At 38.3% G+C, this 23,611-nt stretch overlaps 1 protein-coding gene and 1 long non-coding RNA gene across 3 annotated transcripts in view; one reads left to right on the top strand and one right to left on the bottom strand.

Annotated features, from left to right (window-relative positions):
- Positions 1–11,315, top strand: part of MAP3K21 (mitogen-activated protein kinase kinase kinase 21) — a 52,800-nt gene extending 41,485 nt beyond the window's left edge. Inside the window, exons 7-10 of the mRNA XM_004432377.3 lie at positions 3,261–3,411; positions 3,786–3,883; positions 6,277–7,062; positions 8,581–11,315. Coding sequence (XP_004432434.1) covers positions 3,261–3,411; positions 3,786–3,883; positions 6,277–7,062; positions 8,581–8,984 — 1,439 coding nt within the window. The 3' untranslated portion in view covers positions 8,985–11,315. The remainder of the gene's footprint in view (positions 1–3,260; positions 3,412–3,785; positions 3,884–6,276; positions 7,063–8,580) is intronic.
- LOC147916780 (uncharacterized) overlaps positions 1–23,611 on the bottom strand; it is a 376,679-nt gene that overhangs the window by 9,265 nt on the left and 343,803 nt on the right. The window contains exons 2-3 of one of the 2 annotated variants that reach the window (XR_015552448.1): positions 19,739–19,836; positions 18,952–19,209 (exon numbers count right to left, since the gene is read on the bottom strand). This is a non-coding gene — a long non-coding RNA (uncharacterized LOC147916780). Of the gene's footprint in view, positions 1–18,951; positions 19,210–19,738; positions 19,837–23,611 lie in introns of those variants that run through there. The other variant, XR_015552449.1, reaches the window with a different exon arrangement.

Raw genomic sequence — 23,611 nt, 5'->3', positions numbered from 1 at the left:
TAAAGAAAAAAATATTTTGCTTTTTGAGATTTAACTTTAATTTGGTCTGTATTGGCCAACCTAATACTTCGAAATACCATGTAGTATTTTGGTTTTAGAAAAAGTGTTCAACCTGGTGGAAAAAATACATATAGCTAATTTGCCTGGCACCTTTGCACTGTGCGAGTTTCAATTAGTCCCTGAATCAAAGTTTAGTGGAATGAAATAAAATTATTGATTCTTTTCCAAGATCAGTCCAGATAAACCCCAAAGGTAGGCTAAGCAAAAGAAGAATGTATTTATTATATAAGTAAGTAATCTGGTAATCAGCCTAAGTTACTATATTAAATAATTAATTTGCATTTTCTCCTTTCTCCACCAGACTTAATTCTCTGCTGCTTACCATTTTTATTTGGAGAAAAAAATTCCAAAAGAATATTTTCTCTAATCAGGCTACAACCAATTTTTTTTTTCCTTTTGATAATGCAAACCTTGGCACCAGCACAGATTTCTTTTAAAGCTCCCAGGACACTAGTCTTTTCAGAGTTAAAGGGAAATAATCTAAATAAATGTGTAATTTAATCATAGAACTTAAAACTACCATCATTTTATTGTAGCTAATTTGTCTTTCTGAAGATGCCTTTCTCATAAAGCCATACTTCGTACCTTGCATTTGCCTAGACAGAGTAAGGGCTTAATTAAAGGAACAAAGAGGGTGTCAAGGCTTGTCTTGCAGCTCTGGTGAAGGGATGAGGGGACAGAAGCCATGACACCTCTGTTTTTCCCCAGCTGTTTCTCTACTGTCTTCCCTGTTGTCTTCATATATATATATATATATATATATATATATATATATATATATATATATTTTTTTTTTTTTTTTTTTGGTATTTTAAGACTTTATTTTTTTTAGAGCAGTTTTAGATTCACAGCAATATTGAGAGGAAGGTACAGAGATTTCCCATATACTGCAACCCACCCCCTGACACAGCCTCCCCCCATCAACATCCCTACCACATTGGTACATTTGTTATAATCGATGAACCCACATTGACACATCATCATCACCCAAAGTCCTTGGTTTACATTAGGGCTCACTCTTGGTGTTGTACATTCTAAGGGTTTGGACAAATGTGTAGTGACCTGTATGTACCATTATAGTATCATATGGAGTATTTTCACTGCCCTAACATCCTCTGTGCTCTGCCTATTCATCCCAATACTCCCTCACCCCTGGCAGCCATTGATCTTTTTACCGTCTGCATAGTTTTGCCTTTTCCAGAATGTCCTATAGTTAGAATCCTACAGTATGTAGCCTTTTCAAATTGGCTTCTTTTATTTAGTAATATGCATTTAAGGTTCCTCCATGTCTTTCATGGCTTGATAGCTCATTTCCTTTTAGTGCTAAGTAATATTCCATTGTCTGGATATACCACAGTTTACTTATCCATTCACCTGCTGAAGGACATCTTGGTTGCTTCCAAGTTTTAGTTTTGGCAATTACGAATAAAGCTGCTATAAACATTCATATGCAGGTTTTATGTGGACGTAAGTTTTAATCTCCTTTGGATAAATACCAAGGAGTGTGATTTCTGGATTGTATGGTAAGAGTATGTTTAGTTTTATAAGAAACCTCTATAGCATCTTCAAAAGTGACTGTTCCATTTTGCATTCTCACCAGCAATGAGTGAGAGTTTCTGCCTTCACATTGTTCAGTTGTGAATACCGGCCTCAGTAAAATGGGGAAGTTGTACCTGGATAAGCTGGGCTAGCCCCAAGATTTGTACTAGTTAAATTGAATACTTTTGGGATTTCAAATAAATTCTGACTCTGTGGGGTTGAAATGGAACCAACTCAGGGAGTGTCTCCACTTCCCCCAAATAACAAGGTCCTTAGTATTCATTCTCTGAAGTAGCAGATGAAAACATTCAAATCCAGATATTCCGGACAGGACCAGCTCTGTGTGCAGTAACTGTTTGTTCATGTTCTTCAACCTGAGTCTTGGTTATCTTCTTTCTGACCCCAGGTCTCCCCAGCAGCTTACTCTCATGTTTGTTTCTGTGTCTCCTCTGGTCACTCACTAGCTGGCGTAGGTGTCTATTGTTTTCACAGTCCAGTATAGCTTGGCAGTTAAGAGCATGGACTCTGGAGCCGCACTGTCTGGGACTGAATCCCAGCTCTGGCCCTCCTGCCCTGTGCCTTTAGACAAGCTCCTTAACCTCACCACGCCTCAGAGTCCAGTTCTGTAAACTGGGGATGAGAGTGGTTTAAAAGGGTCAAGTGTATATAAAGCAGTTAGAACGGGGCCTGGCACGTGGTGAGAGCTCTGTGTGTATTGGCAGTTGCTGTGATCATCATTTTTATTCTTCCTCTGAAGCTCTTTGTGGCCTTGCGGTCTCTCACTGTTGTCGGCCTTTATAGCATCAGCATACACTCATTGTGAAGACTGCCTCTCACGTGGAACAGGGTACATCAAATGCACATCAGATTCAGGGGAATGGGCTTCTTTTCACTGTGAGTTGTAGATGTTGTCTGGCACATTTAGTCTGGACCAAAGATGGGGAAATTTGAGTAAACTTGATTGAGAAAAATTATCAAAGCATTGTAAGAGGCAAAAAAACCCTCTGAAGCTGAAGGAAAGGATAATTATATGTATTGAGAGAGATGGAATCATTTTAGTAAAACTGAGCAAAAAGATTACCCCAAAGATTGTTTAAAGAAAAGTAGGGGGCCAGCCCGGTGGCGCAAGCGGTTGAGTGCGCACGCTCCGCTACGGCGGCCCGCCGGTTCGGATCCCTGGCACGCACCTATGCACCGCTTGGCAAACCATGCTGTAGCGGTGTCCATATAAAGTGGAGGAAGATGGGCATGGATGTTAGCCCAGGGCCAGTCTTCCTCGACAAAAAGAGGAGGATTGGCAGATGTTAGCTCAGGGCTGATCTTCCTCACACACACAAAAGAAAATTAGGATACTAAGTTTCTTTTAAGTGTTCAGTTTGACTCCTTTTTTTCCAAATGAAATGAAATCCTAACTGTTGCAGAATATTAAATAAACAGATAAATAATCAGCTCTTCGCTACTAATTTACCTCGAACTTGCATCTTTTCTTTTAATTTATTCCACTTTTCTTGCTATTTTTATGGTTCCAGAAAGACGTTTGTCATCAGTAGGGTGAAAGAAATCATTTCTTCATGGTTTGAGTAACATAGTTTTACAACTGATTTGATTCATTTAACTTAAAAGAATTTTTAATTGGTTAATGAGTGATGCTGTCTGTTTAGTGACTTCAGATGAAAGCAGTAAAACTTGGGGAAGGAACACAGTCTGTCGACAAGAAGAATTTGAAGATGTGAAAAGGAATTTCAAGAAAAAAGGTTGTACATGGGGACCAAGTTCAATTCAAATGAAAGAAAGAACTGATTGCAAAGAAAGGTAGGTGTGAGATACCTGGTGGCATTCCAGTGTATGCTGTGACAAAGGGCAGTGCCTTCTTAAGTATCACATGGGCCAGACTTACCTTTTAAAAAGAAATTAGAATAATACAGAGATACCTGAATATTTATTTAATTTCTAGGATGAGTTTATCATACTAAGTTAACTATTACTAGTTAATCCATTAAAAAATTCCCTGATATATTTTCTTTCTCATTTTAAGGTTTTATTTGTACTTTGTGAGTTCTTCAAAACACAGAATACAAATGTGTTCTCTTTACTACCTTAAAAATATGGTAGGCATGTATCCACCAAAACCTAATTTCTGTGTCATGTGGTTCTATTATGTCAAAATAAACATCTTTCTCTTGTAGAATAAGACCTCTCTCAGACGGCAACAGCCCTTGGTCAACTATCTTAATAAAAAATCAGAAAACCATGCCATTGGCTTCATTATTTGTGGACCAGCCAGGTAAATGTGCTTCAGGAAATAGAGTTTGTTTGTGTTACATGCAGCATCTGAGTGTGCTAGAAGCTTTGCTGTAATAGTCTCATATGGTTGTTCAAGTGGCACAGGAAAGTTAGCAAGTGGTAGCATTGCTTCTTCCTTTACTTAAACTCAGAAGTTATTTTCTGTCCTGTAAGTCTTTATGGCAGAAGGTAATTAGGCTCCACATTGTTTATTGGGAATTTGTAACTCCTATTCTTTACCAGAAAAATCAGTATCATAACTAGTTATGTAGAACCAATTAATTTGGTAGAGGAGACAGTAAATATGAATTATAGACACCCTGAAATTCTGCTGCTGTTAAGGGGTGATCTTCTGGCTGTATTGCCATGTGTCGACAGGATGGAATCTTGTCAAGCAGGTTAAATATGGAAACTACTGCTTGGAGAGTCCTACACTAGAATCTCAGTTTAATTTAAATGAATCCTAATTATTTTCGGTATTCAATATTCATATTCAATGTTAAGATATTAAAAGGTTGAAGAGATGTGGAAATTGTTGAAAAACTTCACAGATTGTTATTACCAAAGAAAAGAAAATTGGTCTTTATATTTGACAATTTAAGACAACCTTTTGATACTGTGGCCAAATTAAAGATGTTTTAGCAAAATATGGCATAAATTTCTTGAATTTATTATTGGCGCTATGCTCAATTTTACAAGCACCTTATCACTCACTACCCATGTTCAGTTTTCTTCTGCATTGTCATGAGGATGTGGTTTCAGTGTAAATATCTCTGTAAATACATTTGGGTATACATTGGGTAATCTGTAATTCCTGGAGAAGTGCTATCTATTGTCAGGTTCATTATTGTATTCTAACTCCTGCCTATAAAGGCAAGAGATTCTCCTCGTATTACACACTATGATTTATTGTCAAACAGTTTGAGGACTCATGAGGAACAATTACTAGTAATAAAACTGTTATTTCTATAGTATAATTTTTATTATTTGTGACTGTCCAGATAGAGGGATTAATCAGCGAAGTCTTCCTGCCTTTTTTTTTTTTTAATTCTTTTATTCTTTCTTAGAATATTTTGATCCTATTAATAACTTCTCCAAAGGACAGTTGGAGGAAATAAAAGGATACATTTGGCTGACTCAGCTCGGTCTCCATTAAGTTAACTCTAGTTCACTTGAAGGGTTTGCACTTGTCTGTCCCGCCTGAAGGCCCCCTCCCACCGCCCGTGCATGTGGCCCGTCCTTCTAAGCGTTTATGCCTCAGCTTGACCACCGTTTCCTGAAAGCCTTTCCTGACCACCGTAGCTGAAGTAGCGTCCCGCCCCGTCTCTCTAACTCATGACCCGTTTTCTTTTATTCTCAGCTCTTATCTGAAATTCTTATCTGTCTACATTGACCCCCATAATGCATGTGTTCTCTGTCACCCCCAAACTAGAATGTCGACTCCAAGCCTTGGCAAACATTCAGTGTCTATCGAATCCTAAAGGACTGTTTGATCTTATACAGACGCTGATTATATTTGCTTTGGTTTGGGGGCCGTAGAAGTGTGTCATTGGTCCTAAGAGGGGAAGGATTATGATGGATCATTGTTAAGTCTGTGACTGCTTCAGGGGAAAGTGTGTGTCTCACTGATCAGTAAAAGTGCAGGCAAACACACACATTAGGAAATGTGCAATAGACTTTGAAACCTGTGGATTTCACTTGTCAGTAGCTTTTCCCCTCTTTTTTTTTTTGTGAGGAAGATCAGCCCTGAGCTAACATCCATGCTAATCCTCCTCTTTTTTTGCTGAGGAAGACCGGCTCTGAGCTAACAACTATTGCCAATCCTCCTCCTTTTTTTTTCCCCCCAAAGCCCCAGTAGATAGTTGTATGTCATAGTTGCACATCCTTCTAGTTGCTGCATGTGAGACACGGCCTCAGCATGGCCGGAGAAGCGGTGTGTCGGTGCGCGCCAGGATCCAAACCTGGGCCGCCAGTAGCGGAGCGCACGCACTTAACCGCTAAGCCACGGGGCTGGCCCCTGACACGTTTGTTTAGGTGAGGAAAGGACACATTTGTCTGACATTATAGTGCCTATGTTTATGTGTGTGTATTTCTGTTTCTTGATGACTTTGTTTCTACAGTAATTTCTATTTTCCATGCCAATGAAGAACCATTTCCTGAAGGGTAGGAAATAGCAGGTCATTGCTTGCTGGCTCCCTGCAGGGCGCCTTGAGTAGTAGCCCCCACACGCCCCTCCCTTAGCGTCCTCCTGGACAAACCGTTTGCTGAACTGAGCAGTACTCCATATGTTTTGATGTACAATATTTATTTATTAGATTTTAGCTTTATTTTATAGTATAGTTGATTTTTACTGTAAAATGGTACTACCATGTTTGTATTTATACCTTTATTTAGGTGCTTGTGAAGAGCCAAAGCTTTCCCCTGATGGATTGGAACACAGAAAACCAAAGCAAATGAAATCGCCTAATCAAGCCTACGTCGATCTACCTCTTTGGAAAGATGGCCAGAGAGAGAATCCGGTGGAACCTGAGAGCTGGGAGGAGGTCACCTCTGCCAGCCCTGCTGCTGGCACTCCTCAGGTGACCCCTACAGACAGTCTGAGCAGATCCCCCCAGAAAAAGAAGACAGAGTCTGCTTTGTACAGCTGCACTGTGCTGTTGGCATCAGTGGCTCTGGGACTGGATATCAGAGAGCTTAACAAAGCGCAGGCTGCTGAAGACCTGTTGCCTAGGGAAGAAAGGAAGAAATGGGACGGAATCTTCCAGCGGGCTCCCAAGTCCCGCAGCAGTGCGAGCCCTCCCACAAGGCTGCCGTCCACAGGTGGGGGCGCTGGCAGCCCACCCTCACTCCCTCCGTCGAGCGCCGTGAGCCTTCTCTCCATGCCTTCTCTCTCCACAAAGTGCTTGCTGCAGACTGACGGTGAAGATTCCTTTGAGGGCAGCATGCACATCACTTGTGACCCCGAGATGCCCACTCCAGATTTTTGCCCTGCCATTGGAGGAAGTAGTTGTGAGCCAACCTCCATGCCAAGACTTGAGACCAATCGCAGTGTGTGGAAAAACCTGTCTCCTCCCCTCACAGAGCAGACACATGGGAACGTGCCTTATTATGCTTCTTCAAAAGAACGAGCGTCCCGTCACAGACGGACCATGTCTGATGGAAATGCTTTTCAGACCCCAAGTAGGTTGCGTTGGTTGGGTAAAAGTACAAAACATCATTGTAGAGATTCGAATGTGAAATTCTATGGGTATCTGAATTTATCTTTTCCAAGTCAATATTATATTTACAAATTTGTGTTCACTGTTCACATAGATCTTTGAATTTTACTGTACTCTTTTATTTGACTTATTTAAGTCTCATTTGGCTTCTGGGAAAAGTATAATTAAATTTCAGTAACTTAAATATATGATAGCCTATTGAAACAGAAAGAGCACATGGAGAATATCTGCCCCAAGCCCCTCATGGTGGAGAAGACGGGTCATTTGCCTCAATCTGAACCAGTAATTAGTGGGAGAGCTGAAACTAAAGCTGGTCATCTAACCTCTCCTGTGATACCTTCTCTTCTACATCTCCCGGCTTCGCTGCTCAGTTTGTGTTGAGATTAATAGTTTAGCAGGTATAAAAATCAAATGGCACACTCGGTGCTGTGTAGGTGTTGACTCTTTATTTCTTTTGTATATGAAGATAATTAAAACTACAGTCATGTGCCACATAAGGTTTCAGTCAACAGTGGACCGTATACATGACAATAGTCCCATAAGATTAGTACCAGATGGCCTAGGTGTGTAGTAGGCTATACCATCTAGGTTTATGTAAGTACACTCTATGATGTTCACACAATGACGGAATTCCGTTAACAATGCATTTCTCAGAATGTTTCCCGTCGTTAAGTGACACATGACTGTACTTCATATATCTGTCATGAGTATTAAGTGAGATAATGTATATGAAAAATGCTTTTTAGATTGTAAAATGTTATGCTAGGGTTGGTTATAAAGTATATTAAAATGAAACTGGTTTCATTCTCTTTATCTTATCCTCTGCCTCTTTAAGTACTATATATCCAGACATGATTTTTTTCAAATTATTGTTTATTGTCTTTAGATAAATTGGTTTATTACTCTTTTGTAATGCAATCAGTATTAGTATTTTATAATTGCACAATGAGAAATCCTAGCACAATAATCCCATGAGAAACCATTCTTTTTCTCTTAATTATAAGCCAATAATGATTTGCTAGAGTGGTGATAACTCAGTTCCTCAAAACAAAATAAAGGAGGGGTAACACATAAAAACCTACTGCTTTCTTATTTTCAATAATTTTTTCAAATCATAATCTGCAAGTGAAGTTGAATCAAATTAACCATCATTTTTAAAAGTCATAACTTTATTCCAGTCTAGTCCCATTTTGAAATCTGCCCTGTTTATGAGACAATCCTGACGATCATCCTCCTGAGCACTGTGATGTTGGCTTAGCTCTGGTTCCATAAATTGAAGCACTCTTCCCAATTGCAGTAATTTTTCGTAAACAAACATTGTATCCTAACAGTTTTAAAAGGTTTGTGTTCAGGTTTTTTTTTGCTAAAGCTCACTTGACAGTGATTACCTAATTGAACTGACATCCTAGTTATTTTTCTTGATATTCATTGTTTTAGAAATCACTGTTTCTAATTGCACACTGTCTGATTTCTCAACCAGCTGGTGCACCTCTTAACTCAGCCACTGGAGCCTCTGAACTGCCACCTGAGCGGGTTTGGGGGATGCCCCACTCCTTGTCCGAGGTCCCGCCTGAAAAGCAAAGAGCTCTCAATATTGTGCCTCTGCCTCGCCCCTCCTTCCTGAGAAGCCGAGGAGACCCCCTGCAGGCCTTCTCACAGAGAACACAGTCTCAGCCCAGACAGGCCAACCCCGTTGGGGGTGGTCCGGGGCCAACCCCTAACTGTTCCCTCGGTGCCAAGGAGAGAACTAAAACCCATGTGCCTTCCCTACTGGACGCCGACGTGGAAGGCCAGAGCAGGGACTGCACGGTGCCCTTGTGCAGGATGAAGAGCAGAACAAGCCGACCGTCCATATACGAGCTGGAGAAAGAATTTCTGTCTTGAGTGCCTTATGTTGTTTAAGCATTTCTCTTTTTTTAAGGTGAACAAATTAAAACAATGTGTCTACCTTTGAACTGTTTCATGCTGCTGTGTTTTCAAAAGCTGTGGCCATGTTACTGAAACAGTAATGGATGTCTAACTTCTCAAAAAATGTATGTGATGGCTGTTAGCTGTCTATATTGTTTTTTCCACTGGATTTTTACCTAATAACTTGAAATACACACAAGTGTAAAACAAGAAATGTGCAGCAATGTAAAAATATGCTGGGTAGGGTTGTCTTAAGCACAATTTTAATGCTTTGTTGGCTCCCATTTATATCCTTGTCTATTAGTGCACACAGAAATTGTAATGGGTGCCCCCGTTTTATTCCCTTCCTTCCTTATTTTCTTTCTCTTTTTTCCCTTTGTTTTGGTATTTGTGCAACAAAAAGCCAAGAAGAATAATGTGATATTAGTAAGTAAAGGTGTCTATATAAAAAAAAAATTTGATGACTAGAATAGATGCAGAGTCCTATTTACCCAAACTCAACAGTAGGCTTATAATGCATAAATATGTACAAATCTCTGCTAAATGCAATATTTCTCTCTTTGAGGAAATTTTACTGAATGTAACTTGTAAAAGTTTTACTGAATGTAATTTATAGACATTTTATCCGTTAGAACTCCAAAGTAGATTTTTAAAAGATCAGTCATTGACATTGGGCTAAGACCATGCTGTATACACCTGAGTGAAGCTAATCTGTAGGTTCTTCCTGTAGAAAAGGTTCGTCCTTCATCAGGAGCCATTTATTTGGTATCCAAAATTATAAAGCTTTTTCATTTTATAGTAGAATTTAAAAAAATTGACACATGTATCATGTATTATAACCATTCATCTCATTTAATTTTATTTTTCCCTATTTAAATGCGTAATTTTCTTGATAATCCCAATTACAGTTAGAGAGAAACACTGCCAAGTCGAGAAACAGCAGCACTGTTAGGATTTAAGTATTTTGTAGTTACTTCACATTTCATTTAATTGTGGATGAATGTTAGACATCTGTAGACATAAGCTGATACGGTGGAAAGGACAAATATATTATAGATTATTTTCAGATATGGGTTTATGAAATGAATCTTTGGATGACAGATCAGGATTTTAAATGATTTAAAATTAGTTTATGAGTCACTTTTATAAAGCATACATGTGTGATGCAAATAGACTACTGAGTTATTAAGCTACAGAAACAGCTATCCACGAGCTTGGTAAATTTGCCTGGGTTTCTTTTGTTTAAATCTGTTAGGCTTCCCTTCTGTCACTAGAATATGGTTATTCAGCTGACAGACAATAAAAATTTAAATTTTTCCATGCAATGAAAAACTAAATTACAAACATTACTTGATATTTCATTTAAAATTTTACCTTTGTTAAGGTTTACTGAAAAACTGAAATGTCAACAATTTAAATTAAATCAGGTGTGATAAAATACCTATGGTAGAAAAAAAGGAAAATTATATTATTTGGCCATTTTAGAATATCTCACTCACCTGGCAGGTGTGCCCCAGCAGATGATGAACAGGGCATGAAAGAATTATGTTAACATGAATGCATTTTCCCTAAGGAAAGAAAACAGTCTTGTGTTTAAGAATCTTGCAGCAAAATCTCAGGTACTTAACGCATTTTGTTGTATTATAGTCTGTTGTATGATTTGGCTTTACTTTTGGGTGGTTATTGAATTATGTGATCAAAATTTGGTTTCCTCAAAATTTTATCACCTTTGTAACTATGGTTGGCTACTTCATATTTAGTCATTTGTGGGCATGTAACTTTCAGCTAAAACTAAAGGAAATACCTGCCTAAAATAATACATAAAAGGAGAAGTATGGAAACCATGTTCTCAGTTTTGCTTCTACCAAAACATCATGTGGGGGTTGGGCAGTGGGGGGTGTTCATCTGTCTTGTCCATCTACTCCGTTTCTGCTCCTGTTGAGCTTGATTTTAGTCAACTCTACATTATGATGAATTTAGAAATGAAACTAGATTAAGAAGGTAATTGCAATATAAGGATTCAATCACACGTTACTGCAGATAGTTATTTTTTGCTGAGATCGATTGTACATTTGCAATTTTCTATGTGTATTAGTGTACTTAGTGGAATCTGGTTATTTATTTTCATATAGACTTAATAGCTCACTGAAAGATAAATTAAGCTGATTACTATTAGTCAACAATTAAGGTGCTCACACTGCAGAGATTTAAGGCCTGGGCCTGATATGCTGTATTATGAAGCCTTGTGACTGAAAAAGATGTTTACATATGTTGTCTATTTTTTTAATAAACTTTTTTTATAGCTAGTCTATTTGCTCAGTGGCTTTGATCTACCCCTGATGATTGTGACTGTAATATGTAATGGTTTATTTTGTATTTAACAAGGAAAAATATGTTAATCAAGATTATTGATGCTTAATAAGCCAGGTATTAAACCTGCTAAATTCATTAAACTGAAGATCACTAAATGAGTCATGGGATTAAATACTTTGTAAGAAAGTATAATGAAATATTGTATTTAAAATGTTGTTTGGCTTATGTATGCATTGAAAAGTTGCATTTGATTGTGAGAATTTTGCAACTCCAGCTTTTCAGAAGGCACACACTTGCAGTGTGGAATTAATATATGAACTAAGTTTCAGTTGATGCTATAGGAATGTGATTAATCAGACATGTTAATTATTAACATGTTTAAATCAGAAGAATTTCAGAAACCACCAAACATCTGGTAATTCTTACTAAGTAATAAAAGCTTGAGTGAATTAGAAAGACAGATCATAGCATTTCATGCAGATCCAAGTATCACCCTACCACATGAGAGGGAAGGAAATTTAACGTCCATTGTATACCTGCTAAGTGTTAAGGACCCTCCTAGGTGCCTATAGAAGACACCTCCTGTAATTATCTTTAATAAGATTTGTGAGGTAAGCAGTAGTATCCATATTTTATTAGATAAGAAATAGACACAGAGAAGTTTGGTGAATTTCCAGAGACTCAACCTCTATCTAGTCACTGCCATCTACCTGCGCACACCTATTGTAATCATATGCATAGTGTAGAAGATGAGGACACCTGAAGTGTGAGCTTTGTAGATGGAATCCAAAGCTAAGGTAGTTTTTCATTCATCAAGAAGTTCAGAAGTTGAGAAATGTATGAGTACTTACTCGAAAGCAAAGCTAACTGTGGGATACAGTGGGATACTTCTAAGTAAGTGTAAAATGAAATAGTACTAAAACATGCATGTCTAATAGGTCAACTCAGAAAAATGGAGTATTCTGTTCAACGGGTTTATAAATATGGTGAAATTATTTAAAAAATGCAATATAAATGTAAAATAATTGGGCTTAAACTGTCTATACTTCTGAAAAGGCCAACATAATAAAACAAAGAAAGATGAAACTTTATGAATGAAATAGTGTAGTATAATAGGTACCATACAGTGGAGCAAAACTAGCTGTTTTTTACAGGTAAGCAAAATAGGTAAATGGAATTAAGGAGCTTCCATATGCTGACAAACTCATTGAGTGGCTACTGTGACGGGCACTGGGAAAGATGAAAGGGATTTAGTAGTGAGCAAGAGAGACACCACTTGTGTACCTTTCCTGCAGGGTTCTTAAGATTTAGTAAGACACTGAATGAGAAACGGGCTGGCTTGAAGGGTGTGTGACTTGTGCGGTTGCACAGGGCTTTGCGATCAGAAGGTCCCTGAGCTTGGTTTTAATGCTTTGCTGTTGCCATCTCGAGATCCTTAATAAATCTTGAACAGGGTCCCCTCATTTTTATTTTGCACTTGTTCCCACAAATTATGTGGCCAAGCCTGACTACAAGTGAAATGAGTGTTATAAAAGGTGAAGTAGTTGCTACTGTAGTAGCACGGGAAGAGCTGATCTAGTCGGGGGTGGGGGGATTCGGGAAGGGTGGCAGAGGAAGCCGGGACCTCATGTGGGTGAGACGTGCTCCCTGTAGAGTCACTAGCTTGTGGGAAGTCCTCAAGTCATTTTTCTTTGGCTGCTTTCCAGATACTCTTTCTTTTTGGCTTTCAGCATTGTTACCATGATATATCTTGGTGTGGATTTCTTGGCATATATCCCGCTTGGAGTTCATTTAATTTCTTGGGTGTGTAGATTAATGTTTTCTGCAAATTGGGTGTTTTCAGCCATAGTGTCTTCAGATACTTTTTCTGCTCCTTCTCCCTCCTGGTACTCTCATTACACATATATTTGTGTACTTAATGGTGTCCCACATTTCTCTGAGGCTCTGTTCATTCTTTCTCTCTCTCTCTTTTTTTTTTTTCCCCAGGTTACATAATCTACATTGATCTCTCTTGAAATTCTCTCATTCTTCTTCAGTTCAAATCTACTGTCAAGCCTCTCTAGTAACTTTTTCATTTTAATTATTGTATTTTCAACTCTGTAATTTCCATTTGACTTGTTTTTATAATTTTTAGCTCTTTATTGATATTCTCTTTTTGATGAGACATTGTCATACTTTCCTTTACTTCTTTACACGTGTTTTCCTTTAGTTCGTTGAACATATTTACAATTGCAGCTTTGAAGTCTTTGTTAAATCTGAAATCTGGGCTCTGTCACAGGCCATTTCTCTTGCCTCCTTTTTTCCCCAGTGTATGGGTCACACTTTCCTATTTCTTTATGTGTCTCATATTTTTTCTTGAAAACTAGACATTTTAGGTAACAGCTAACAATATTGTAGTAGCTGTGGATAACAAGTCTCCTCATCCCCTCTCCAGGTCCTTTTGTTGTTGTTTGCTGGTTTGTTTAGTGATTTGGCTAGACTATTTTGGTGAAGTCTCTTCTCCCCCACAGTGTGAAGCTTTTGGTATTACTCATCAGAAGGTTCAGCCTTGGCCTGCACACATCCACCCTGGGATGACACAGTTTTAGCACCTCTCTCTTTGTCTCTTCCCCTCAGTTCTCTGTTAAGATGTCTGCTTCATTTGGTATTACACACAGCTGTTAGGCTCCAATAATTGCTGGCTGGTTGCTCTATTATTTTTTATTATGCCCTGGGGCATAAATTGCTCCACAATCTATTCCAATTAATTTCAGGCAGGGGTAGTTTTGGGGCCAGTCTTTAAGACTTGTTCTGACCCCAGGTGGGTTCTTGTTAGCTGCCTCTTTGCCTGATTCCCTCTGGAAAACTAGCTGGCCTGTGGTTTAGCTTGTTGCTCTTAATTAAGAGGAGCCATGGGTTTTGAGAGTGCTCTTAGGCTTGAACTTCCCTACATTCTTCCAATAAAATCAGTTCTTTTGGTGAGAGCTTTGCAGCTCTGTTCTTGTGCAACAGCTCTTGCCCTGGGTGAAATATCTGAGCCATACTCTGGGCTTTGGGTGGAGTGGTGACTTGTGCTTTTCTTGGCTTGCTTCTCCCAGAGTGGAAACTCTGTCCTCCAAGTGAACTGGTATGAGGACATTTAGGAACCCAGTATTCTCACTGGGGTGGAACCTTCACCCTGTGAGTGGGGGCTGGATGGAGGAAGGAGTCCTTGACCTCTTGGTCAAACTCACCATGAATTTAGCCCCTTAAATACAGAGTTTGAGGGAATGAGAAATGCTGGTGTCCTGTGCCTCCCAGTGAGATAGCTTCTCCTCTGATCGGGAGCTGATGGGGGAGGGAGTGCTGTCTTTTTGGTAAAACCTAATTGGAATGGAGCTTCAGTCAAGGTCAACTGGGTGGGAGTGGTAGGGGTGGGTGGGAGGGAGTAGGCCATAGCTCAAATGCCACAGACTCACAGTTCTTACCAAGATTTAGTATATTCTTTTTGAATAAATATTTCTTTATTTGCTGTATGCCTCTAAGATAATTTCCAGAGGCTTTAAATTTTTTTTAAAGAGAGTTTTCAGCAGTTGTGCTTGTTTCCCTGGGGAGTGGGTCCTTCGAGCTCCTCATACAGCCATCCCATAAGTGGAACATATCGGTAATATTTTACAAAGCTGATCACTAACTCCTTTTGAAGTATTTTCTCCTGTTGGATCATGTAACTCCACACACCTAAATGCACGGCTCTAAATGCATTTCAAGGCAAATCACTCTCAATTTTCAATTCCCAGCCCCTTCCTAATCCCAGAACTCCATTTGTACGTATTCTGATGCTTGCTTGTCATCTGCCCTCGGATGTCTGAGAGGCATTGCAACCTGGACATGGTCCAAATAGAATTTTTGATTCACTTCCTTCCCTAAATTTGCTCTTCCCTTAGTCTTCATCTTTTCACTTAAAGGACGCACTTGACAACTTCTGTTGGGCGTATGCCAACAGCCACATCACTACTCGTCTGCTTTGGCGCCATTCAGGTAAAGTTAGGGTGACTTGGACACAAGCACTGTGATATTGCAACAGTCAGTCTGGTAACAGAGATGGTTACTAAGTGCCTAAAGGGCAAGAAGTGTATGCAGCATGAATACACTGGACAAAGGGGTGATTCATGTCCAGGGCAGGGCAAAGTGAGACAGCATGAGATTTCGTCACGCTACTCAGAATGGCGCACAAGGTAAAACTCATGAATTGCTCATTTCTCAAATTTTCCAGTTAATGTGTTCAGACTGCAGTTGACTGCAGGTAAAGGAACCCTCAGAAAACAAAACCGTGGGTACGGGGGGACTACTGTAGTTTCTCCGAAAAGTTTTAACTTAGTCTATTAAGGAATGTTTTTCTCAGGAAATATGTATCTAATTTTATTACATAAGTCTGTAAGAAAATAGTCTTCCTCTCAGTAAACAGCACCAGCTCCTAGGAGTCAGAAGCCTCCACTGACTAGCCTTTCTAAAGTAACAGCATCGTGAATGTATTTATGTCACCCATGGTTGTTCTATAACTATTTGTAGGATAATTGGATGAGAAGCTTAGGGAGACCAAGTAAATTGCTAGATTTGAATCCAGTCTGAGTCTAGTCTATGCTTTTAAAGCACAGGAAAAAAGTTTCTTAAATGTTAGCTGGTTTTCAATAAATGTTACTGTTACCATATTGATCAAAGGGTAGTTGAAAGAAAGTACTATAAACTGTGGTTGGAATGGAACTTTGGGGTGTTGTTGTAGAGGACTCTGAATACTTGTCTAAGGATTTGGCACTGTATTTTACATTAAAAATAAGCAATTATAGGTTTTAATGTGGAGTGTATATTAGAGTTCTCTAGAGAAAACAAATAGGATGTATATATATGTATATATAGAGAGGGGGAGATTTATTTTAAGGAATTGTCCCACCCAATTGTTGGGGCTGGCAAGTTCAAATTCTGCAGCACAGGCCGGTAGGCTGGAGACCCAGGGAAGAGTTGATATTGTAGCTGGAATCTGAAGGCTGTCTGGAGGCAGAATTATGAGAACAAGGTTTTGGCAGGGTTGGTTTGTTCTGAGACCTCTCTCCTTGGCTTGTGGATCTGCTCCCTGTGTCTTCATATAGTCTTCCCTCTGTGCGTGTCTGTTTTCCCAATTTCCCATTCTAATAAGGACACATTGGATTAGAGTCCACTCTAATGACTCACTTTGATTACCTCTGCAAAGACCCTATCTCCAAATACAGTCACATACTGAGATACTGGGGGTTAGGGCTTCAACCTGTTAATTTGGGGGGGCACAATTCTTTCCATAACAGACTGGAACATGCCTCCAAATATTGAATATGACAGTGGTGTGTAAAATAGAGAGAGAAGGACTAGCGCCACTGAGGAGAAGGTTTTGTCAAATCTTAAAGCAAGAATAAACTGGAAAGGGAGCGCATAAGTTTCTCTCTCCAAACGGAGGACAACTTGGCTGTGGAGGGTAAGATGAGCAAGAGGTCAGTTAGGGCAGAGCAGTTAGCCAAGTGGGAGATTGTGGGCCATCAACAAGAAATGGGACAGCAAGAGGAGAGTTGGTGCTTAGATAAAATGAGGATCTTTTTAGGGACAGGCACAGTTTGCAGTTCTGAATGATGGAAAACTCTAGAGACCCAGCTAGCAGGTGGACCTGGAATGTGAGACAGAGGTTGGAGTTGGAGAGATTCTGGAGTCATCTGAATTTTGATGATAGTTGAAGATGCTGAATGGCTCAGACAAGGAATGCAAAGAGAAGGAAGCTGAAGAAAGCTCTCTGGAAAAGAGTGAAAAGAGCGAGCGGGTGATGCAAAGAGAATGGACAACTCATGTGGGTAGAAAACCCAGAGAGTAGAAAGCAGTGGAAGATCACATCCCGACTTCTCAAATACCTTCCCTAATCCGTAACAAAACTTTTTAGGCTAATATTATCTGAGAATGACCCCATTCCCTGAGCCATCAGCACTTATATCCCTCCTAAATGAAGTGGATGCTCCTCAGTCTTGTTTTAAAAGAAGCAGCCCTATTGAGTTCTGCCTCCCTACAAAATCCCCAGGGGCCTATGTCAAAGGAGTATAACGCCATGACCCAGAGCACAGTAGCACCTGTTACCTTTCCTCCTTTCTGTTCCTTCTGAAGTGTAAAGATACAGCATAACAGCACAAACCATGTATACAAGTTCCCCATTCCTAAAACTGTAGGATAGAGAACTGATACTATACTTTACCCTTGTCTGATCTCAGGCATACTGATTGATTTTCTAGGCCTCAGTGACCGTCTTGCCTCTTGCCACTCCCTACAAATGGCCACTGGATCTCTGTCAATGATGTCATTCTCCTCCTGATGTTAGTCCAGCCTAGCACTGTTTGTTTAGTAGCAGGAGATACCCCTGGAACAATTCTGTAGAGATAGCCAAAAACCGACTACTGACAAGGACCCAGGAGGTACAGTTTTATCACTCTGGGTGTCAAAAAGTCACAACACATTCTAACATACAGTAGTCCCCCCTTATCCACGGGGGCTCCATTCCAAGACCCCCAGTGGATGCCTGAAACTGCATATCATACTGAAGCCTGTATATATACTAGTTCTTTCCTATACGTACACACCTATGGTGAAGTTTAATTTACAAATTATGCATAGTAAGAGATTAACAACAATAACTAATAATAAAATAGAACAATTATAACAATACACTGTAATAAAAGTTACCATAGATCTCAGCAACCTCAGCATATGATTTTTTTTCTTTCCTTGTTAAGTTGAGAACTTTCACCTTTTCACTTAAAGAAAGCACTTTACAGCTTCTCTTTGGCATATCCGAATCACCAGCATCACTACTCTTGCACTTTGGGGCCATTATTAAGTAAAATAAGGGTGACTTGAACACAAGCACTGCGTTACTGTGACAGTCAATCTGATAACCGAGACGGCTACTAAGTGACTAACAGGTGGGTAGCGTATACAGCTTGGATCCACTGGACAAAGGGATGATTCACATCCCATGCAGGATGCAGATTTCATCATACTAGTCAGAACAGCATGCAATTTAAAATTTATGAATTGTTTACTTCTGGAGTTTTCCATTTAATATTTTCAGACCATGGTTAACTGAAACCACAGAAAGCAAAACCACGGATAAGGGGGAACTTCTATAGTCTCTCAAAAAGTTTTAGCTTAGTCTATTAAGAAATGTTTTCCACAGGAAATATGTATCTAATTTTATTACATAATTCTGTAGAAAAATACATTATTTATTTGAAAAGAGGATTCTACGACAAGAATAATTTTGTTTTGACTTCGGTTTGATCATATGAGTTACAGTTACCCATGGTTGTGTGAAAGCTCTAACACTAGAAAGTCTCTCCATCTTATGGCTTAACAAGTATTGAAATTTTCAATAAGCCAAGTCTTGTTCTCTGGAACAAGTAGATGGTTACAGAGGCGTAAACATAATTCAGATCAATGAATTTGGTAATAATTGTTCCTCCAATCTCTTTATTGCCCAAACTCAACATAACCTGTTTCAAAAATTGAAGAATCCTGTTTGAATTGTTTGCATTGGATTCTCTGCTTTCCACACACTAGATGGCACTATATACATATTGTTTCACAGACAAGGAACACCCCCCCCCCCCAACATAGCTTGATTATTTCAAGAAGCACAGCCAAACTTATGCTCTTAGAAGAAAAAGGAAAAATAACGAGTGTGATTTGGGAAGGTATTGCAAAGATGAAGGGAGCAAAGGAAAATGATTTTTCAATGATGGTTACACAGGAACAAGAAGATGATCTTTATAAAATGATGCTTTTATACATCTGTTCCAAACAGGGAGACAAGGAAGGAGTTTGATAGCTGCAAGCTAGGTCAAATCTCCAAATGTCTGTATCCAGCCTGCAGAATTAAACCAAAATGTGTCAAGTAGTAGGTATGCACCATCATTAGACACTGGCTGCATACAGAATTCCCCTGCTGCACCCAACAGCCTATCTAAAAATATCTGCTTAGGAAATATTCCCTAATATTCACTTAGTAAATATAAACTGATCACATACTATGTCCTATACTGGACACTGTGGGAGCACACAACACACACACAAATACACACACACTTAAATATACACAATACACAACATACCTATACACAACATATGCATGCTAGATACACAACACACACAACACATGCACACTTACAACACACAACACACACTCATAACACATTTAAACACACAACACACGTACATAACACACACAACATATACACGCAACACACTCAAACACACAATACATACACACATACATACAACACATGCTTAAACTTATACCCATACAACACACATGTTTGTATACACACTCAGAACACATACACCCTTACACACACACACACACTCATACACCCCAACACCACGATTACTTAGCTTACCAAAATGATTCACCTTCAAAGGAGAGAAGCCCCTAAAACCAAAGAAGGGTGGACACGGAGACAACAACTTGCCTCGGCCTCTGATCATCGTCTTATACCTACAGGACATAGAAAGGGCGATTCAAAAAACCTTTAATTTTAACATTTTCCTCATTAATAACAGAGAAGTAGAAAAAATAAAGAATACATTAATACTTCGTATAAAAGATTCTGATCTCTCTTGTGCATCATAAAAATATGTAGGAGATCATGGTGGAAACCTCTCAATTTCCTTTTGTCACGTCACTGTGTTTACAACACTCTGTGGTGCATTTGATTACTGCAAATTATCCTGAAACCTTCTGAGCATGTGTAGTTCCTTTCCTTTGGGAGGTTAACTTTTTTTTAAAAGCATGTCCAGTGTTTATAATAATAAGGCCAATTAGACAATAAGGTAATTAAATATAATAACAAGGCCTATTAAACTTGGTGTTCAAGGATGTTTTAATTGGTGGCATCACTGTTTTTTATGCCAACATAACCCCGTGTCCCTTGATCTGACTCTGAGAGTATATCAGCTCTTTTGATTCCATTATGTGTTCTGCAGAATTTCACCACTATTAAAAGTAAAGCGAAGCAATACATTTCTTCTTTTAAGGCACAGATAAGCATTGGCTTTACACATGTTAATTATATCTTGTGATACTCACTTTCCTGGGATGGACATCACATATTAAAGATCTATGACCATACACCTCCTCCAAAGCCAAAAAGTTTGAGAGGTGGTGGGGTTGTAGAACCCACATTTTAAATGTGCCATTTTGTCCACACATCTCCTCACTATCCACTGAGATGGAGGAATTTGTGTGAAACAACACTATTGGTGTGTTCTATATGACTCGATTGGCAATCAAAGCATAAGTACTTAATAAGTTCTTTATAATTACAGAAGAACTACGTGCTCAATTGAGAAAATATGGAACTCACAGAAAAACATGAAGAAAATAATGCACAATCACATCACACAGAGAAAATCATTGGTTAACATTTGGTCCACATTTTCCACTTATCTATAGATAGTGAATGGTTGTTTAACAACCAAACATACTGTGCTTGCTTTTTCAAGTGGCCATCCATCCAGAACATTTCCGTTGTCCGTAAACAGTTTCCCTACAACATGAGTTTTAATGGCTGTATAGTATTCTCTCACAGCTGTATTGTAATGTAGAATTTATCACGGTTATGTAAAACGATCTGATGAACATCCTTTTTTAGCATCAAGTAATTGATTAGAGTCCAGATGTAAAATCAGATTGCCTGGCTTCAAATCTTCACGATGCTACACGCTAACTAACTGGGTGCTCTTGAGTGAGTTTCATAAGCTCCCAAAGCCTCTTTTTTCTAATCTTTAAAATTATACAACAGTAGTAGTACCTATCTTATACAGTTCAGTGAGGATTAAATGAGATAATACATGCAAATACCTAGCACAGTTCCTGGCACAGAGTAAACCGTCAATAAATGTTAACCATTATTTCTATCATTAAACATCTTTCTGCATACATCAAAAGATTGACTTTGGATATATTGCTATATATGGGAATTACTGCATCACAGGTGTGCACAATTCTTGATATCTATTTAAAAGTTATCTCTTTAATGTTAAAAACTGAATGACACCTAACATTCTGGGGCACTGACTTCTTTGAGTACCAATGGAATCCATGGGCCCTCTCCCCAGAAAAAGTACATATACATATATACAATATTTTGATACAATTGGGGTGATTCATGAAAACTCTGAAGTCCATTTATGGATCTTCTAATGTTTCTTAGACCTCATATGAAGATGTATTGATTGTAATGCATAATCAATATATCCTTTCCATTTTGTAATATATTTATATGGAATTTTATCTATCTTTGTTGTCTGAAGACATTTATATAGCATCAACATAATAGCTTTTGGTGACTCAGTACCTTCAATGATAGTTTTCTCCTAATTTCAAATGAGCTTTTTGTGATAATAAAAAATGAGATCAATAAAATATTATTTATGATTATTCAAATCATGATATGCAAACATCTTTTTTTTTCTATTTGTTTTTTCCTAGGTAGGATGCCTAGAATGTTCCTTGAAACCAGTCAGAATTTAAACCCTTCAAGCTAAGAAACAAGTTGAGGTTCCATATTTTGTAATGTTTTGTTCAGCATGAGACTTTTTTATTAAATGAAATCTTATTTAGAACTTTGATAATACAAACAGGTTTAAAAATTTATCAGTAAAAATATTGGATATGTAAAATTACATTTATTGTTATAAAATCGATGAATGAGAACTATGTCTTTCTTAAAGAAAACAAAATTTTAAATTGGAGTATTGAATGACAGTTGCTATTTTAAATTAGTAACAGTATACAAAATTATTTTAATAGTTTATGTTGATTCAACAGAAATTGAGAAAATCCTCATTCCCACATAAATGGTGGCAAACAGAAACTTTTTGCCAAAAATAAACCTTACAATTTTAGAACACACTTTAAGTTGAACCAGCAGCATAGAAAGGAATAATGGGAATTATTTTACTTTAAAATTGGCTCACTAATAATATCTAATGATTGCACATATTTCATATGATAAATATAAAAGCCAGGCCCAAAAGAAACCCCAAAACTTATAGTAAGTGCTGAAGTTATTATACTTTGAATTCTCTTAAATAGACCCGCTGAACCTCCACTTTAATGAGAGGACTAGCTGTGCAGACGGTCACTTTTCTCAAGCAATTACTTAAACATAAAGCATGTGTGCCATAGTAATAACATTGAGGTGCAATTTTATATCAGAAGGTATGCAAAAATTGATTTTAAAAATACAAAGTACAGAGCCAGCCCTGGGGGCCTAGTGGTTAAGTTCAGCACGCTCTGCTTCGGCAGCCTGGATTCAGTTCTTGGGCATGAACCTACACTACTTGTCTGTCAGTGGCCATGCTGTGGCAGCAGCTTGCATACAAAAAGAGGAAGATTGGCAGCAGGTGTTAGTTCAGGGCGAATCTTCCTCAGCAAAAAAAAATTATAAAGTACAGGATCATAATTTTCCCAAATAGTGTAACAATTATAAGAAATTCAAGTATAGATGCACAGAGGTTGACACCCTAGCGTGAAACAATCTAACTTACAGGTGATCTCCAAACTCCTCTTGAGTTTTTGGCTAAATATCATTTTGTGCACACAGAATAAAACTCCATGTGGCCAGACAAAAAACAACTTCCAGGAAAACAGCAATTGCTATTTTCATTCAGTAGAGACCCCAGAAGGGCCATCCTTTAATAGAGGAGCTGAACTAGCCCTAGAGAAAAAGGCTACTCTAAAAATGTTTTAAAACAAGCTTCCAAAGACCAGTTGATCAGCAAATAATTTAAAGGCCTGCCAGAAGAAAGCCCAATACTCTTTAAAGAAATACAACAAAATTCAGCATTCAGCAATATAAAATTCACAATATCCAACATCCAATAAAAAAAAAATTAGTACATGTGCTAAGAAGCAGAAAAATACAACCCATCACCAAAAGAAAGAAATAATCGATAGAAGCAGATTCATAAATGACAGAGATGTTATACCGGGCAGATAAGGATGTTAAAAAGCTGTTATAAGTATGCTCAATATGCACAATGATTTAAAGAAAAATACGAACATGTGAGAGTAGAAGTGGAAGATATAAAAAATTACAAAATAGACACTATCAACAGAGTGAAAAAGCAACTCACGGAATGGGTGAAATATATGCAAATCACATATCTAATGAAAGGTTAATATCCAGAATATATACAGAACTCCTATGACTCAACAACAAAAAAACCCAATCAAAGAAAGGACAAAAGAATTGAATAGACATTTC

Source organism: Ceratotherium simum, chromosome 6 (genome assembly GCF_057802395.1).
Source record: "Ceratotherium simum simum isolate JZ-2026a chromosome 6, ASM5780239v1, whole genome shotgun sequence".
Lineage (NCBI taxonomy): Eukaryota > Metazoa > Chordata > Mammalia > Perissodactyla > Rhinocerotidae > Ceratotherium > Ceratotherium simum.
The sequence above is the reverse complement of the archived record's forward strand: the minus strand, read 5'-3'. Positions and strand labels throughout refer to the sequence as shown.